Here is a 19,515-nt window from a genome sequence, read left to right on the forward strand (position 1 = left end):
TACAGACAATCAATCCAGCCACTATTTATGAACAAATATTTGCCCAACGTGTCTCCAAAAGCCTTCGTTTCAGGAGCCCTCCACTAAGGGATTTTGACTTAACCAAAATTTAAATTTCTAACAGTACAAACTTTTTAAAGCATAAAAAAAAAAAAAAAGGATTGGGAAAAAAAATGCATCAAAATGGAACAATGGAATTATGTCTTTTCCCCCTTATCTTTTCTTTGGCAGTATTATTATATTGCTTTCCTACCAAACGGTTAATATAAATGTTAATCTAATATTAATTCACAAAAGACTTGTCTGAATTTCCAAGTTTGAGTTGCCTGCTGAACATCTAGATCCCCAAAGGGCAGGCACCTCTTTCTGTGGTCTCTCTATTTGTTCATGGCATCAGTGTCTCCCTCCCTTGCCGCCCCCCCCCCCCCCCCCCCCCAGTAACCCAGATTGGGCTCCGATGTTTTCAGTTATTTCTATTTCCACAAACACCCTCTTTTGTCCAGGAGCCAAGTCCTTTTTCAGTTTATTTCCACAGCAGCTACCTGATGGCTATCCTTATCTCCTTGCCAGGCCTTGCACCTTCCTTTCTTCACCTTCATTCATCTCCCTGAAACACAGACCCAAGCATGCCACTACTTAACTCAAGAATCCCTAATATTAGGCTGTGATAAGGATTCTCCCCTTGACCAAACTATGGTCAGGATCCCCTAAGCCCTCTTCTCAACTAGGCTTCAACCTCAGGCTTCATTGTCTTTGTTAGGCCTGCATAGCCCACTTTCAGCAAGAATCCGGAGTCAGTTCAGGAAGAATTCCACACGTTCACTATCTTGATCACCCTTGATAGCTAATCAAATTGATCACCTGCCACTATCCCCACGTTATACCTGATCACCCTGGCCTGCCTTCAGAAGAATCCTGTCAAGAATCCTCCCCTCCCCCCAGCCCCGCCTTTACCCTTGATGTTTCCACTTAGTTTAATGTTCATGGACACTTCCTAGCCCGCCTGGGTATAAATTCCCACTGGTCCATGCTGTATTTGGAATTGAGCTGAATTCTATATACAGGTCTCTTTTCCCTTATTGCAATAGTTCCTGAGTAAAATCTGTCTTTATTGTCTAGCTCTTGTTTTTCTTTGGCAGATCATACAACTCAGTTTGGGGTCTCTTAACCTTTCAAGAGGGAAAGTCTGAATGGTTCATCATAGGCTATAAAAGCGTTCTCTTTGGGGAGGGAGAGAGGAAATGGAGGTTGGCACGTATCATAAGACAAGCTGATGGATTTTTGGGTGAAGCAAATTCTCTCAGAAGGGATGAGAGAAAATCATGATTGGTCTTTGTGTTTCAATAATTTACACTGCATGTGAACAAAATTCATTGAACATTAGTCAAATACATGGGTTAGAAGAAAGCACAGGAACTATTATTTCTGTAACAGTCCATTTACTGGGAGAAATAATCTAGTAATCTAGTTGGAGCAAATAATGTTATGTTAATAGGACGGGTCTTTGAGAGTTTCTCAGTAAATACAACAATGAGAACGTAATATACAAAGCAAAAATGTAGGGTCTCAAGAAGCTTTTCCCACTAACTCACGGAGTTGAGGTATTAAGCAGTTTTTAAAATTCATTCATGAGTTTGTTTATTCAATAAACATATGCTAATGGGACTACTTGGTTCTAGGACCCAGGCTCAGAAAACAGACCCCACCCAGGGCTGCCTGATGCACTTCATTTATGTCCCTTCAAATCCCAAAGTTATGTGTTCAGTCCAGACTTCTCTGCTACCCAGTTGTGTATATACAAAACTCCTGCACATAATCGTCTCCTAACAACTCCAAATGGACATGTCAAGCTTCATACGTCCAAAACTGAACTCCCCATCTTCTTGCCCAAACATCTTCCCCAGATCGGTAAAAGGCAACTCAATTTCTTCAGTTTGTCATCCCACACACCCCGGTGTCATTCCTGATTCCTCTTTCTTTCATACCCCATATCCAACAAAGTTCATTGGCTCCACCTTCCAGAAATGTCTAGACTCTATTGTCTTCTCACCGCCTGCACTCTGTTCTAAGCCATCACTGTCTCTCGACTGCCTTATTTGATTAGCTTCCCGACTCACACCCTTGCCTTTTAAGACTGAAGGCAGATCAAGGTAGTTTTCTGCACTCAAAATCCTCCACTGGCGTCCCATCTCACTTAAAGTAAAAGCCAAACTCCTGACCATGGCCTCCAGGGGCAACATTATCTGTCCGGTGGCCCTTCTTCCTCATCTCTCTGTACCCCTCACTCACTCTGCTCCAGCCACACTGGCTGCCTTGCCAGCCCTAGAAATTCCCAGGCATGCTCTCACCTCAGGGCCTTAGCACTTGCTGTGCCCTTTTGCAGGAGAGGACTTCTTCCACACTTCTGCCTGTTTTACTCCCTGTTCTCCTTCTTGGCTCAAACATCACCCTCTCCGTGAGGCCTTCCCTTGGGTTGCATTCTCTGGAAGCAGACACTGAGACAGAGATTGGTGTGCGGGATATTTATTAGAAATCCACATCTATGAAGAGAGGCGGATGTAACAGGATTAGGTAGAAGTCGGCTGCAATACAGGCCTGACAAATTCTCATCCAACCCATGAGAGAGCTCTGGAGCAAGTTCTGCCTATCAGTGTGTCCCACACTGGACTGAAATAGCCAGCCCTCTATACTCCTCTCTCATTTAGTTACAGAATTCGGGCTGCCCCGTGAAGGGCATGGTCAAGCCTCGGTGGCTCTCTGCAGCTGAGGCAAACCCTGAAGGAGCTGAAAGCTAGAGAGCATCTGTGGCCCGCCTTCCTTCTATGAAGGTGGATCTATGCAACATATCTTGGAACGTTCCATGCCATCCTGTTTAAAATTGCCATACCCTCTATCACCCCTATCACTGTTCAGTTTTATTTTTTTCACAGCCCTTAACATCTTCTGATATACTATGTCATCTAGTTATTTCTGTTGTTTATCATCCGGTTCTTTCATTGGAATCTAAGTCCTAATGGTAGAGCAACCTTTGTGTCTTTGGAGCACAGCTACATTTAGACTGGTGTCTGGGTCATAGCACGCACTCAATAAATGTTGTTTGAAAAAAGTTGTTCAGTCTAGTCATCACACTGTAAAAGCCTTGCAAGAACCATGTCTTATTAATCTTGTCAGAATATGGTGCTTAGTAGGTATACAATGCATGTTTGTTGAATAAATAAATCCACGAATAAATGTTATTAACTTCATGTAAGAAAGTACTCGTATAGCACAGTCCAATAGAAATACCAGGTGAGGGGCGCCTGGGTGGCGCAGTCGGTTGAGCGTCCGACTTCAGCCAGGTCACGATCTCGCAGTCCGTGAGTTCGAGCCCCGCGTCAGGCTCTGGGCTGATGGCTCGGAGCCTGGAGCCTGCTTCCGATTCTGTGTCTCCCTCTCTCTCTGCCCCTCCCCCGTTCATGCTCTGCCTCTCTCTGTCCCAAAAATAAATAAAAAATGTTGAAAAAAAAAAAAAAAAAAAAGAAATACCAGGTGAAGCACATATGTGATTTAAAATCTATTAGCTGTATTAAATATAGTGACATTAACTTTTTAAATATCTAACTGAATGTATCTAAATTTTATCATTTCAACATGTAATCAACATAAAATTTATTAATGAAATCCCTTATTTTGTTTTGTTTTGTACTAAGTCTTTAAAATTCGGTGTGTATTTTGAACTCATACCATAACTCAGTTTGGACTAGCCACATTGGAAGTGCTGGATAGCCATGGGTACGGTACATCTCTAGTGCAAGTCTGCAGTTCATGGGTCAGAATAATATGGGGGGGGGAGTGTGGGTTGGAGAGGGGAGGTCTCGGGAGTCAATGATTTTCTGGGTCCCCATCATGACTGTAACTTAGCAGCTCTTGATGTGCTCTAGCCAAAAGCCACCAGGAACGCACCTGTACTTGATCACGTTGGGTTGGTTGCTAACTGGCAGGAGAAGGCATATCGTGGGAATTATGCGGCCTTAGTGATAGAACTTACTGTAGGATTTAGGTTTGTGTTCGGTGATTTTAGGGAGGACTTAAGGAAGAAGGGCTATCCTCTGGACTGGACTGGATTCTGTCAGGAAATAGGGGTAATTCTATGATTGGAGCTTTTACTAAATCTTGTCTAGAGGAAGGAAGACTAGGCAGAGGCTAAAGCTGGAACTAACTGGTAAAGAAACAGGAGTCACTCTTGTTAGCCAGCATAGAGGGATGTTTGTTCATTTGTGTGGTTTGGACAATTTCATGTTTTGGCTGTGTTTATATATGATTATGGAGTGGCATTGTTTGGTGTTTATGTTCCGCAGGAAGCAGCTGTCAGCGCTGGGCCAGCTCCCGGCAGCACTGACATCTGGATCACAGCACCACGCCATCTCCTGGAGTTTTCTCTTTCTAATAGCCGTGCGCCCTAAAGCAAGTGATTTAACTTCTTCGTGGTCCAGTTTTCTCACGGCTACAAAGAGAATACAAGAGCTCTATCTCTCCATCTCTTAAAGTTGTTTTCAGCACTAAATAAGATAATCCGTGTCAGGAAATGGGGATAGTGCCTGGTATAGAGTCACCACTCAATGAGTGTCACCGACTGTCTTTCGAGGATTCTAAAAATGGCACTGTATTTTTTCACGCTTGCCACATCTTCGAAATCTTCCAAACAATGGCTTCTAAGAAGAAGCACGACGTAGTATCATTATTTCCAGAAGGCTCTGGTTTGGGGGACAGTTCCTCGTCCCCTCCAACGGCTCAATCCACTCCTGGGTGAATGCCTTTACCTTTCAACCTTTGTCACTTCCCCACTTGTTGGGAGACGGCCTCCGGGGCTCTCTCCCGGCTTCGGAGTTTTCGGCTGCGCGGCTTCCCCAGGCAATACGGGCGCGGGCGGCAGCACTCGGGAGCTTACGGCGGCGCGGCGCCCACGCGGCCCCGGGAGCCCGAGCGGAACCGGCGCGTCCCCGCCCGCCCGGCCGTCAGCTGATGGGCTTCCCGCCCGGGAGGCCGCTGCCGCCGCCGCCGTCGTGCGAACATGGCGGCCGAAATCCACTCCAGGCCGCAGAGCAGCCGCCCGGTGCTGCTGAGCAAGATCGAGGGGCACCAGGACGCCGTCACGGCCGCGCTTCTCATCCCCAAGGAGGACGGCGTCATCACGGCCAGCGAGGACAGGTAGGGCCGGCGGGTCGTGCGCCGGCGGAGGCGCGACGGGGGCGGCCCGTACTCCCGCCGGCGGCGGGGTGTGGGGATCGTGGGGTCGGTGGCCTCGTCCCTCTCCGGGAGGGGGCGTCCTCGGCCCCCGGGACCTCGCCGCGCCCCTCCGGTCTGGGACCTTCACTGCACCCCTCTAGCTCGGGACCACGGTCTCACCGCTCCCTCCAGCGGGGGACCTCCTCTCGCGGTCCCATAGCGCCCTTCCAACCGAGGATCCCTGTCCCAATGCGCCCCTTCAGTCAGTGACCCCCACCGCGCCATTCTAGCCCAGGATCCACGCCCCTTCCAGCTCGGGACCCCGGACCCTGGGTGCCCATTCCAGTCGGCGACTCCCTCCCGCCGCGCCCCTCCATAGGGGTACCCCCTTCCCGTCGCGCCTCTCCCGTCGGTGACCCCCACCGCGCCTGTCTAGCCCGGGACCCCCGTCCCTGCCTCTCCTTTGTGGGGTTTTGCTTGCCCCTCGAAAGCGTCGCGACCTCTGGGGGATTTCTTGGCCTTCCGCAGTCAGTTCCAAACCTCTGAGCCAGGAGTATTGGAGGCAGGTGACCGCGGGTCCTGCTGCGAAGGATTCCCCTCTCTCAGCAAATCTCCAGGAGCACTCACTGTCTCCCTTCTGCTTCACAGCTGCTGGGACCCGCTGAACTCTATTTACTACATAGTTTTGTTTTTCTTTCCTAAAAGAGACTTATTTTTTAAAAGGTTGGGTGCTTTTATTTTAAAGAAAAATGTGTTTTCCACTATTAGCAGAAACCCAGTATCACCTGCCATAAAGAATTAAACTAATAACTAGAGTATGTTATCCTGTGTGCACCTGAAGTCATCTCATTCTTGTACTAAGACACCTGGCATTGAAGAATGCCCTTCACACATTTGGGAAACACTGATCTGGTGCGAGTTTGTCATTTTACCAAGAGGAAGTTGAGGCCCTAGGAAAGCCCCAGAGATACTGCTGAAGCCAGAAATGCAACCCAGGACTCTTACCTTTTTGGTCTGCCCAGGGCAGTGCGATTGGATTGGAGAGATACGGTTTGTTTTAAAACTTTAGTGTTTTTAAAACCCTGAAAGTTTAGGTTTGTGGCTTTACAATAGGAATTTGGAAGAAATGACGGATGTTTGCTGAGTGAAATTGTGTTTCCTTGCTACAATGAGTGCTCTTAAATGGTGATATTCCAGAAGCCAAAAGGCTTTCTGGAAATGGAAGGTACTGTTCTTTGCTTAGAGCTGACAGCTTTTTGTGGTCCTTTCTTTTGAAGTAAGCAACATCTGAGGGCCTGTTCTGGGCACGGAAAACTTGAAGCCTCCTGGGTTGCCTAGTTGACCTTTGTATTTTGCTTTTCGAGTCTGGTTATTATGAGCAGGCAATAGCCTCTCCTGGCTTGTATAATGTAGCCAACCTCAGAGGAGGTGGGGAGTGATTGCAAAAGACCTGGGTGTTGGTGTGCAGAGGCAGGCAGGGAATGGGAGAGGGGGATATGAGCCACAGGGAGACGTAGGGAATGTGAAAAAAAGGCAAAGGGCACAAGAATGATATTTGCGTGATAATCAACTTAGATGCAGACAACATTTCATAAAACTTAGCTATCTTATTCAGTAAAATATCTTATCCATGACTCATGCGTGTTGGGTAAATTGCTGAATATTTGAGATTACTGGCCAGGAGCAGTGCTAATAAATGTTTTATGGAAAGTGATTACTTAGCTGCTCTGGGACTGAAATGTTCTGGGGGGAGCCTTAGATCAGCTCTTTTTTTTTTTTTTTTTTTTTTTAACTCGGACACAGCAAGGCCTTTGCTGATGACCGGACCAGGTGAAGGTTGTTAGAGCCTTGTGTTTCCAATTTGTGTTTCAGGCCATGGAGCTTTCTTGAAGGTAGGACGTTTACTTAGCAGGTGCCTTTATGAGATTTATGAAAGCACGTGGCTATGGGTTTTTGTTGTTGTTGGATGTGGGGGGTCTGTCTTTACATTGTCATAAATAGGTGTCTTACTGTTCAATCATTTATTCACTCATGCATTCATATATTTAGAAATACTGTACCTATTGAGTGCCAGGCTCTGGGGAATACAACAGGGATCAAAAGCCACAGCACTTGCCCTCCTAACTTCTGATTCATTGATTTTTATGGCCCTGGACCCGATGAAACCAGCATATGGAGGAAACAGAACACTGACCGCCCTTATTTATCAAACAAGCATTTATTAGACACTTACTGTGTGCTGGACCTGTAGTGTAGAGACACCAGTGATGCCAAAATCTCTGCTTCCAAAGGACTGGACGGACTGGTTGAAGAGATGCCCTGTGCTCTCGGCTTCTAGGGTGCTGGGGAGACACAGAGGAAAGAGTGTCCCTGAGGGCCAGAGTTCGAGGAAAGTCTCCTAGAGGAGATGTCACTGGATAGAGAAGTGGGCTGTGTGAAGGGAGGAGGACACACATCCCTGGTCCAGGCAGATGGAAAGAACAGGAGGGAATAAAGAACCACCGTCGCTTCTAGGTGACCGGAGCAAAGTGGGGACGAGTGGCCATGGCAGGAGAGAGTACTGAGAGCCGGACGGTCCTAGTGTCCCGGTTTGGAAGGGCCTTCTTTGTATGCCACTGTTAGGAATTTGACCTTAGTTCGTAGCTAGTGAGGAACCATCAAAGACTTCAAAGCAAGCGACGCGATCAGAATTGGTACATTGGAAATAACAACAGCTAACCTTTTAAAAGTCCCTTCTCTCTAGGTGGGGAGGGGGAGAGGGAAAGCAACCACAAGGATTGATGGAGGGAGAGGGATGGGAGGTGGGCTAGATGGGCTTGTGATGGGCACTGGGTGTTGTATGTGAGTGATGAATCACTGAATTCTACTCCTGAAGCCATTGTTGTGCTGTGTGTTACTGAACGAAAATTTAAATTAAAAAAAAAAAAGTTCCCCTCTCGGTTGGTACAGAATTGAACCCATGTATTCGGCGGCATCCAGCCCTCACATCTCCCCTTGAGGTGGGTAGTACAGTCACTTCCCTCATCAGGAGCTCCAAAATTCAGTACATTCTAAAAGTTAAAAGTGGGGGCGCCTGGGTGGCGCAGTCGGTTAAGCGTCCGACTTCAGCCAGGTCACGATCTCGCGGTCCGTGAGTTCGAGCCCCGCGTCAGGCTCTGGGCCGACGGCTCGGAGCCTGGAGCCTGTTTCCGATTCTGTGTCTCCCTCTCTCTCTGCCCCTCCCCCGTTCATGCTCTGTCTCTCTCTGTCCCAAACATAAATAAAAAACGTTGAAAAAAAAAAAATTTAAAAGTCAAAAGTGGTTCTGTTTGTAAACTGGGCCCGAAAACTCACTGGTGCTACCACTTGAATAGATGAGACCGTTTGTAATCTCGATTTATCCCATGCCGTGTGAGTGTCCATTTGTTTTGCCGGGGAAACAGCAGTGCATGTCCCTTGCAGGTGCTACCCCAGGCCCTGCTGGGAGCCTCCTAGAACACATAGGGTATGCACCCTACCGCGGAGGGCCTTTGACAGTTTCAAAAACTGGTTCTCAGTGAGGGGTGACTTTGCCGGCCAGGGCACATTTGGCAATATCTGGAGACGTTTCAGTTGTCACGACTGTAGGAGGGTATTGCTGGCATCCGGTGGGTAGAGGCCAGAGATGACACGCCACACCTTGTAATGCACGAGGCAGCACCTCGCAGAAAGAATTACCGGCTCCAGATGTCCGCGGTGCCGTGGCTGAGATACCCTGGTTTCGGCTTAATGTACTTACTTATCTGCTCTCTCTAGACAGTGGTTCTCAAACTTGAGCATGTATCAGAACCAAATGGAGGCCTTGTTAAAACACAGATAGCTGGGCCCTGCCCCAGAGATTCCGCTTCAGCAAGGCTGCGCTGGGGCCCGAGAGTTTGCCTCGCTTCCACGTTCCCAGTGCTGTTTTTGCTGCTGGCCCAGGAACCCCACTTTGAGAACCCCGGTTCTGCAAGTTCCGGGTCACGGTGCTTGCTTGTGTAGGCCCACTGGGAGGGAACACCGTTTATACCTTGTCTGTCCTCTTTTATGTCAGTTTCTGGGATACATTTGCCTGGAGTCATTTGTTACATGCACGAGTTTATTTCCCATTGAAACCAAACTGTGTATATGACAAAGCTAATGGGAACAATCCGCTCAGAGTATTAAACCGGTGTGGGATACCGAGCTTAATTGCATCATGCTGGGGTCACCCGCCGGTCATGGTTTGGGCAGAAACCTTCGGGGTTACTGGGCCGCAAAGGGTTAACAGAAAACGGCCCTACTCTTTTGTATGCATTCATGTAGATTTTGTTACAGTGGTAATTACCCTAAACTCTTCAGTTTCCAGTTGCCTGCACTTTGGAACGGGCAGTCTTTGAGCATGCAAAACAGAAGAATGATACATGCGAGGACTTTACAAAGAAAAATTCCTCAGTGAATAAAGTATGATTGTCTCTCTAGTCGGGGAAACTGTAAAAATAAAAGCAATAGCCTGAGCGGTAAGTTGAAGGGCTTGAGCTACAGCAGTCATTTTCCTGAGAGTGGAAACAGAAGACGAGACTGCTTTCAGAATAGAACTGCAATGTGGTGAGACAGCGAAAACCCATTCCCTGGACACACCGGCCGTTTGAACTGTTTTGCTGGGGACTGCATCAAAAATGTAGAGTCAGTTGGAGGATAGAATTAAAAACAGAAAAAAACCTTTATGATAAAACCTTAGAAATAAGTTAGGGCTGTGGTCCTGAGGTCTTCAATTTTGGGAAACAGTTTGAGGATGAGCGTGCTTATGCTATTGTTGCATCAGGGGCCCGGAGGCCACGATTGATTTCCTGGAGAAGAAATTTTGCTTGGCCTAAGTCACACAAAGGCAGAGCTCCTGTGTTGTGAAATATTTTAGGATGTTGCGCTTAGGCTGGGAAACGATAACAATGACAGAAAACCAACTCGTAGCATATTCTTTGTGGCATCTTCTTTTCTTATTATTGTTATGCCAGCTGTTGACTTAATATGTGTATTTCCTTTTAGGCATTTCTAAGACTGAAAAGATGGTTTGAGGGAAAGAGTGTATCTTTACTAACTGTTCATGCAGAAACAATTTCGAATAAACCACTTGATTTTTAAGTGTTATGCTTAGGAGAAAACCTGGCATAGCCGGAAGTTGTTAGCCTGTACAGATAACCAGGGCGTTAACTGCTGTGTTTTTGTTTTCATGCAGTGCCTAAAAGTAGACTCTTTGATTTGTGTTAGAAAATAAAAGCAAGAAGTGAGAAGGGAAGAAGCATTTATTCCTCTCTCGTTAGAGTGGGCCTTCTTTGTGATGCTCATTTTCTTTTTATAGCATAGTTAAGAACAGATTCTGGATCCAGAATGCCAGAGTTTGAATCCCAGCCATGTGACCTGGTGCAGGTTACTTATTCTTTCTGTGCCATAGTTTTCTCATCTGCAAAATGGGAATAGTATCTGCCTCACGGTTTTGTGAGATTTAGATGAATTAGTATGCAAAGTACACTGAACAGTGCCCAGCACAGAGAAAGCACCATATATATGTTGGCTGTTATTTCCCATTTAATTACTTTAATCTCATCAAAAGCTAAAGATATCTGCTTACTCTGTGTGTGTGTGTGTGTGTGTGTGTGTGTGTGTGTGTGTGTGTCTGTGTCTCAATAAAATAGTTTTTCCTGTATAAATAAAGCAATACCATTTTCGGAGTGACTTACAAACCTAAGTTCTTATAACAGTCTTTGAGTTGTGCCTTCTCATCATTTCCGTATTTGGTCATTTACAAGTCATGTCAGTCATTAGTTTTTCCTCATAAAATCTTTGCCCTGCTGTGTTTGGGGGCCCCAAGATCACCCCCTCGGTTCGATGATTCACTAGGAGATGGTTGTCCTCATGGCCGTGATTTATTACAAAGGACACAAAACGGAATCGGTGAAAGGAAAGGAATGGTTGAAGTCCAGAGGAACTCAGAGTCACCTTCCATGAGTCCTTGCCCTGGGGAGTCACACAGGAAGTGCTCCTGTGTTATGTCCACATCTGTAAAATACTGTCTACCAGGAAGCTCATTAGAGACTCAAGACCCACTGCTTTTATGGGGGGCTGGCCGTAGCACTTGACAAAATTCTAGACTCACAGAAGGAAAGCAGGCATGCCGTGGTCTCATAAAATCCAGATGAGTGAATCATGTTAGTATGATGTTAGTATGAGTGAATCACTAAACAGACCTGGTAGGAATAAAGCATGGAACAGAATTGGGAACCAGGCTACTCTTCCTAGTTCCTCAAACTGTGCTTCTCTGGGGTGAGTTTAACCTTGTGTTTCAAGACTAGGCTGGGGATAGAGTTTGAACTTTTTTTTTTTTTTTTTGGAAGTTAAGAAAGCTTTGCACAGCCCCTAAATTGACTGCATCCTGCCTGGATTGCTCCTGTTCCTAGAGGTTCTGATGGCTTTTAGTCTTCTTGATAGCACAGAGGTCACAAGAAATCATCTCGATGCTAATAGTGAACAGGTAACAGCAGGAATGGTTCCTCAAGTGAAAAAGAAAATACCTGCAGGTAGAAAAGCAGAAAAGCAGCCATCTGGCTTCTGGAGAAGCGTTCTTCCCTCAGGAGCCCTGGGAGATGCCACACAAGGGGCCTCCCTCCTGGGATAGAGATCTGCCTGTGACAAAATCAGGAGTCATCATCGTGGACAGTTGAATTCCTTCCCTGGGAAAGGAGATGGAAATTTAAATTTTTCTCAGCCAATCTAATTAGCCTCAGTGAAAAGAGGCCGATTTCCCTGCCTTTCCGTTTAGATGGTCAATTCAATAAAAATCTAGTGTTTTCCCCTTTTGTTACCAAAGGAGAAAAGCTTCTTTCTGTGGCAGGAATGAAGAGGGCAGAGTTCAAGAGACTTGGCTGAAAGGAAACTGCTCTTTATTTGATAAAAGCAGATTGCATTGATGACCACATCCTTTTCTTCCTCTTGCAGGCTAACATCCTCATGTTATAGAAAGCATGGAGGCTACCAGAATTACCCGTTATGTCTGTAGCCCGTGAAGGTAGTCAGAGTAGGAAAAAATATCCTTTGCTGATGGTAACAGAGATGCTTGGTGGTTTATCAAGATATGAAATAGTATCAGCAGCCTTACGAGTGACCGGAAAATCAGATTTCCTCAAACGTACTATTGTAAGCGTTTAAAAGAATCAGGCCTTGCGCTTAATTTGTAACATATGCTATCGTCTGTATTTTGTGTTTAATTGGTTAATTGAATAATGCTGGCATATCAGTTTATAATATAAAGATGGTTGAATTGCTTTCATTTAGCTGTTTGGGGATGATTAGGGTGGTTTTTGAGAGTTTTCAAAAAAGATCTCGTTTTATAAATGCTGCTGTGTCAAGCGAGACAGAATTTGGCCTTGTGATTTTGCCAAAGCCCTCGTGTGCTCTTTGAATCTATTTATCAAAAGTGTAGGCATGATTTTCAAGGTAATCGTACTGGAAAATAAAATGTATTGGATCCAGATGTGCGTTCTCATGGAGTTTCAGGTTAAAAAATGAAATTAATCACCACTCCCACAAGATGCCTTCTGGTTTGAGATACGTGCTTTTCACAAGGAAAAACCATGCTTTGACTCTGTCTGCCTTCCTCCTCTAGTCCAGCTTAAGCAGAGGAGGCTTTATCGACTTGATTTCCTAAACTATATGTTTAACTTGCTTTTTATCACTCTTTGAGGGAATCAGAGGGACCAGAAGTGATAAAAGGAGCCTCTTTACCCATTCTGATCATCAGGCAGGCATATCTTGGAGAAGATCACAGACTAAGTCTTCCTGGAATAAGTACTTCATTCTTAACCAGACTTGTGGTTTTTAGTCTGCGTTTCATGTATCTGCTATAGTAAGGTAAAAGAACATGCAGAATTATGATCCTTAATAGGATGAACAATATTGACTGATATTTAATTAAGAGAAATAACTTCATTTAGCTTTTACAGTAACTTCTTTAGTTTCTTGGGATTCAAATTAACATCTGTGTAAAGTGAAGATCCTGTATTTCAATTAAAAGTTGAAGTGGACTTATTTGTTTATTCAGTACATTTAAATCCTTGGTACTCAGTAAATGCCAAATGTTTGTTGTTTTTTTTTTTAAATTTTTAAGGTCAGAATCCTAAGTATTCTTAAAGGTATTCTATTTGTGGAACAGGTAGAATTGTATCATTTGGTTATTGCTATGAAACGAACCACTTTAAAATTCAGTGGCTTAAAACAGCAAGTACAGTTGACCCTTCCTGGAACAGAACAACATGACTTTGAACTGTGCAGGGCCACTTATATGTGGATTTTCTATAGTATGGTATAAATTATAAATTATTTTATATGTTTATGGTACATATAGTTTATAGTATAAACTATAAATTATTTTCCTTATGACTTTCTTAACATTTTTTCTTTCTAGCTTATTCTGTAAAAATACAGTATATAATAAAATACACAGAATATGTCTTAATCGAGAGAGACTTTGTAAGAATACTGCTCCTGTTTAACACAGAAGTCAGTGTTTCTTTGAACTAAATGAGAGCTTTGAAATTAGATGTAGACTTTTCCACAGTCTGGATTTGTTTGGAGGAAAAAAAGTAACGCTTCATGTTTCCTTATTGTTTAGGGGTTACGGAGCACAAAATGTGGAATTTTCTGAAAAGCCTTTTTTTTTTTTTTTTTTTACTTGTTTTACTTGTTATTTATCACATAAAGCCTCTTTGCTTTGAATTACTTTTGTAATGTTTTGAAATGCGAATTTTCATCATCCTCTGACATAAGAGCAATGGAATTGGACAAAACGGCCAAAGAAATTGACGTTGGTTTGTTTGATTTTAGGGCCTGGACTCTCCTTCCTTCCGTCTCCCTAAGTATAAAATGGAGGTCCTGGCTGTCATCTTTGCCATGAGGATGTGGCATCACGTTCTCGACCGACGTCGTCTTTCTCGAATCCGAATGTGTGTCTAGAATACAGGAAGCAGCTTTGTCTGCCGCTACAGTTCACTACTGTGAACTTAGAAGAGGTCAGGCAGGGCCACGTGTTGATCAGGAGGCATGGTTTTTTATTGCCGTGTCTCTTTCAGGCCCGGTGCCCCCGGGCCTTTGGGTGTCTTCTCTTCTCTGCCTTTCTGCATCTGATTCCTTTGTGGGGCTGTGCCCCCTGCTCACCGCTCCCGGGGCGTGACATTCTCTGTTCGCCCAGTGTCTCTAACCCTGTGTCCCGGTCCGAGTCTCCTTATGAGCTCTGGGCGTCCTTGACCCTCTGCACTGGCCTCCTGGATGCATCAGATCCTTGACTAGACCCCGGGGGGCATGACACGCTCCAGACGTCAGGCCCTCGCCCGTGGCGTGAGGTCCTGTTGAGGACAGTACGAATCTCCGAGGGAGAACCTCCCGTGAGGGATGACCAGAGCCTCTTAGGATCTGCCTTTCGAAAGAAAGAGAAGGGTCTGCACCCTGCTGGAGATTGCTCTGATTCTAGTGCCCGCCCTTGGCACTGGAGCTTCTAATCTGAGGCCTGTTTTACCCCTCAGCCTGGTTTGCGCTTGTTGGGAATGATTTGGCAGACACATTCTTGCCGAGTGAAAAGTCTTCACATTTAGATGGCTGTCTTGACGTCACACAAGATACCTCCTCCTTGTTTGATTGTTGGCTTGTTCTTCTGCTTATTGATTGGAGGTGGGGGACCCCGCAGTTCTCTGGATGTCAGGGCTCCAGGACCACCCCCCACCCCAACAGGGAGCCATAGGTCTCGGCTGTGTCACAGGTGCGTTCCTTCTCCTCTCCTACCGGTCCTGCTCAGCCCGGTTACGGAAGTTAGCTCTGTCATTTTACATTATGCTTTAAAAAAAAAAAAACTAACATTTCATAAACCTTTTCTCATGGATTCATGGTCTTGGCAACTATTTTTAACGGCTACACCAGCCTGTTAATTCAAGTAGCTTATCACGAACCCATGGTTTTCATAACTATTTGTAATGACTGCGTAAGCCGTTGAATTAATATGCCTGGAGCCCATTTCATTATTTAACATCCCCCCCCAGTTTTTACTCCTTTGAATAGCGCTCGGAGTAACTTTTTTTAAATGCGTAATTCTTTTTTTCCTATGAACTGATGTCTTCAGAATCAGTTGCCAAGCATGGAGTGTCTCAATCACTTTGTTGTTGTCATGACTGTTGGTAGCAGAACCAGCAGTGTTAGGCGGGAAATGTTTTTGCTCACCATATGGAACAAATTCTTGCCAAAGAGCTGGTTCTGATTTGCGGTGCTGACACAAAATTATGAGAACCCTAGCGATGGCGTTTTATTATTGTTTTCAGTTGTCCGTTTGCTCACCCCCGCATTTTTAAACACGTTTCAGTTCGAAACCTTTAAAACAAGAAAGTACAGGCCAGCGTTGGCTTTTCGTTTGTCTAGAAAATAAGCGGACCATCCACCTTGCTGAAGACCGGCAGACAAATAAGGCGTGGGCAGCGGCGTGCAGGCAGCGTGGCGATGCGTACCTAACGTTACCGTCTCACATAGAAATACCTTTTCTCATCTGCGCGCGGAAAATGCCGCAGCTGTATGTAAGTCCCGGCTTCTCTAACTAGGAGGCCGGAGGAGGTAGAGGTAGGTAATCTTAGCGGGGAGAAGTCTGAAAAAAATTGTATGCAGACCCTGAAAGAAATGACACATTTCCTTTCCAAGTACCTTTCGGAAAACTATCAAGCTATTGTTTTAAAATAGCTTAAAAATAGAGCCTCGCAAAGATCAACCAGTTTCTAAGATTTCGGTTGTAAGGCAAGACTTTTTTTTTTTTCAGATTGACATGGTCTTGGAATCTCAAAGAAAATCCATCCTCTAGAAAAATGGCTAGAATAAGCAGCAAGCAAAACAGAAAATGAGTTGAGGTGCGTGGGTGTAAACTTGTCAAAATATTAAAGGAAAAGTTAAGCTGTTGTATCTTAACTCCGTAGAGAAAGCAGCTTAGACATTCGTCTAGGCAGGCAATATTGTGGTTTTGTAGAAATAAAACCATCTGATCTTGATACTCTGTGATTATATGGTCTCTTAATAACATCCTGGAGTTTTTAATAGTTTTCTCCTGTAAATGTCACAAACTGTATTGTGTTGCTTAGAACTTATTGAATAGATTTCCCCCCAATTTATTTAATAGTAAATGTTCTCAGCCTGTGGAATTTGTTGACTTTTTTTTAATTAAAAAAAATTTTTTTTAATATTTTTATTTATTTTTGAGACAGAGACAGAGCATGAGCAGGGGAGGGGCGGAGAGAGAGGGAGACAGAGAATCCGAAGCAGGCTCCAGGCTCTGGGCTGTCAGCACAGAGCCCAACGTGGGGCTCGAACTCACAGACTGTGAGATCATGACCCGAGCTGAAGTCGGACGCCCAACTGACTGAGCCACCCAGGCGCCCCTAAATTTTTTTTTAATGTTTTATTTACTTTTGAGAGAGAGAGGGGCAGAGTACGAGTGGGGGAGGGGCAGAGAGAGAGGGACACACAGAATCCGAAGCAGGCTCCAGGTTCTGAGCTGTCAGTGCAGAGCCCGACACAGGGCTTGAACCCACGGGCTGTGAGATCGTGACCTGAGCTGAAGTCGGACGCTTAACTGACTGAGCCACCCACGTGCCCCATTTGTTGACTTTTTAAATAAACAGCCCAACTTAAGCCTGTTTTTGCAGTCATTCTTTAAACCAAATGAGACCTATTCTAAACACCATACAAAACACATTCCTATATTATTTAGTAGAAATTATACAACTTTGTTTAATGCATAGGTTCTTGGGAGTGCGGGAGTGTTAGGGGTTAAACCTAGCACTGTCTTGATTTCATCTTGGAAGTGAGAGATTTTAGCGTTGTTGTGGAAGGAAGGGAAAGAGATTGGCTTGAAAAGAGAAGAGGCAGGGTTCCAGATAGAAGGTGTGACTACAAAGAGACCTTGTCAAGGTCAAGTGCCGATTTTGGAACTTGATTCCCAAGAAAGGATGGGCTTCTCGCAGCCCGGATATGATCGATTTTCAACCGAAACATCCCATGAGATCATTTAAGTCTTGCCAGTTTCCCAGTGTGTCAGCTGGGTGCAAGCCAAAGTACAGTACTAATGTTTGTCCTCTACGGGAAATGATACTGTATTTCAAAAAATGCCGGTGTCTAGGTAGGTTTCATTTTGACCTTGGGCTATTTTGAATATCATTCTGAGCTTTGCAGACTTAAAATTAGACCTTTCCAGGTTAGATGATTGGCTGGAAGAGATAACCTTTAGGGTTTCCCCTTCTCCGGCTGCCTTTTCTGCCTTTGAGTAATCGCTCTTCTCACGAGAGGACCCGAGGAAGAGCCTGTGGCACTGAGTCCTTGCTTCTTTGAGATGCCAGTGTGTCTATGACCCACAACTTTTGGAGTTGATTTGAAGGGTTTTAGAATGTGTCTGTACTCTGTTCTTCTTTAGGCCCTTAAAAAACCTGGCAGGTTTAACCCCTTTGTGATCCGCGTGAATGAAGGCCTGTGAACTTGACGGGGCGCTGTGCGACGCTCTGATCTCCCGGTGCCTTGCCTTTTCCTATATCCTGCCTTTGGAACTGGAGTAGGACCCTGGGGTAGATTTAAGGCTTCTCAAGGCATTGGCCTTTAACTTCTTACAGCTCCCTTGGCTTCATCCCTCATGTTGAACGTAAGTAACGAAATGTATCCGTAAAGCCTTCTGTAGTGAGTGACAGGCTGTGTCATGCTGAGATGGCACCCGTGCTGCGGTATGCCCAGATAGACCATCTGGAGAGGGGAGTTCTTGGTAGAGTGGCGAGGGTGGAGGGCTGAGGGCCTAACTGGAGCTCGGGGTACTTGGGGCCCTTGAGGACGGCAGCTCGTTGGGATAGAGGTCTGGGTTGGGAAGTCATAGGCACTGATTGTCACACGGACCCCTGATTCGAGACCGCCAACTGCTGGTGGGCTCTCAGCACGGGGCAACGGAATGCGTGGCTCCTTGGGAGTTGCAGCCGCTGGTCCACCTGCCCCGGGGCGGGCCCACCGTGTCGGAGGGAAGAAGCCACCAGGTGATGAGAGGAGCTGACGGAGCCAGGCTGTGGTGGGTGTACCGATAACAGAGAGCAAGGGCCAGCATCACATTTTGGAATCACTGCTTACTTCTTAAAAAAGCAAATAAGCAAAAATCTGCAACACCGTTATTACACCTAAAGAAATGAACGGTATTTAAAATTTTTTTTTTTCAACGTTTTTTTATTTATTTTTGGGACAGAGAGAGACAGAGCATGAACGGGGGAGGGACAGAGAGAGAGAGAGACACAGAATCGGAAACAGGCTCCAGGCTCCGAGCCATCGGCCCAGAGCCCGACGCGGGGCTCGAACTCACGGACCGCGAGATCGTGACCTGGCTGAAGTCGGAGGCTTAACCGACTGCGCCACCCAGGCGCCCCAAAATGAACGGTATTTTAATACCATCAAATATCTAGTCAGTGTTCAGATTTTCAGTTTCACGATGATACACGTGTGTTTAACAGTTTGTTTGAGCGAGGATCCAGACAGGTCTATGCATTGGGATTGCTAGATATATCTTTTTTTTTTTTTTTTAAACATTTATTTATTTTTGAGACAGAGAGAGACAGAGCATGAACGGGGGAGGGGCAGAGAGAGAGGGAGACACAGAATCGGAAGCAGGCTCCAGGCTCCGAGCCATCAGCCCAGAGCCCGACGCGGGGCTCGAACTCACGGACGGCGAGATCGCGACCTGAGCTGAAGTCGGACGCTTAACCAACTGAGCCACCCAGGTGCCCCTAGATATATCTCTTAAAACCGCTTTAATTATAGCCTGATCCTCTATCTCTATTTTTTTCCCCATGCAAATTTTTTGTAGAAGGAACTGGGTCATTGTCTGTAGCCTTGCCTGTGGTCTTGAGTTTTGCTGAATGCACCCGTGGGGTGGTGTTTATGTTCCTCTGTATTTCCTGTAAATTGGTAGTTGAATCTAGAGGTTTGATCAGATGGTATCTTCCAACAAAATTGGTATCATACTGCCGTTATTGGTTTTGTAGAGGGCTTTCACTTAACATTATAACGTGAACACTTTCTATGCCATTAGCTATTTTTCATAACTTGATTTAAATGGCTCCAAACTACAAAGGTCTGTATTATGAAAAATTTTTAACTTCTGAGGTTTGGGAAAGAAGAAGGTCGGGTAATCATGAACAGCAACCAAGGACCCCATAACAGAGAAGTCTAAATGTTACCTTGAAGAGTGTTAAATTTTGGTTTAACATGTGGAATTACAAACTGTAAAAATTA

The 19,515-nt window shown here is 45.3% G+C and overlaps 1 protein-coding gene across 2 annotated transcripts in view; it reads left to right on the forward strand.

Annotated features, from left to right (window-relative positions):
* Positions 1-4,946: 4,946 nt before the first annotated feature.
* The window catches only part of WDFY1 (WD repeat and FYVE domain containing 1), a 46,427-nt gene continuing 31,858 nt past the window's right edge, over positions 4,947-19,515 (forward strand). Inside the window, exons 1-2 of one of the 2 annotated variants that reach the window (XM_060623883.3) lie at positions 5,073-5,187; positions 16,025-16,112. Coding sequence is in view for 1 of the 2 variants with exons in the window: in XM_060623882.3 (XP_060479865.1) it covers positions 5,051-5,187 (137 nt within the window). In the remaining variant the exon portion in view is untranslated. Of the gene's footprint in view, positions 5,188-16,024; positions 16,113-19,515 lie in introns of both variants that reach the window. The other variant, XM_060623882.3, reaches the window with a different exon arrangement.

Source organism: Panthera onca, chromosome C1, assembly GCF_046562875.1.
Source record: "Panthera onca isolate mPanOnc1 chromosome C1, mPanOnc1 haplotype 2, whole genome shotgun sequence".
Lineage (NCBI taxonomy): Eukaryota > Metazoa > Chordata > Mammalia > Carnivora > Felidae > Panthera > Panthera onca.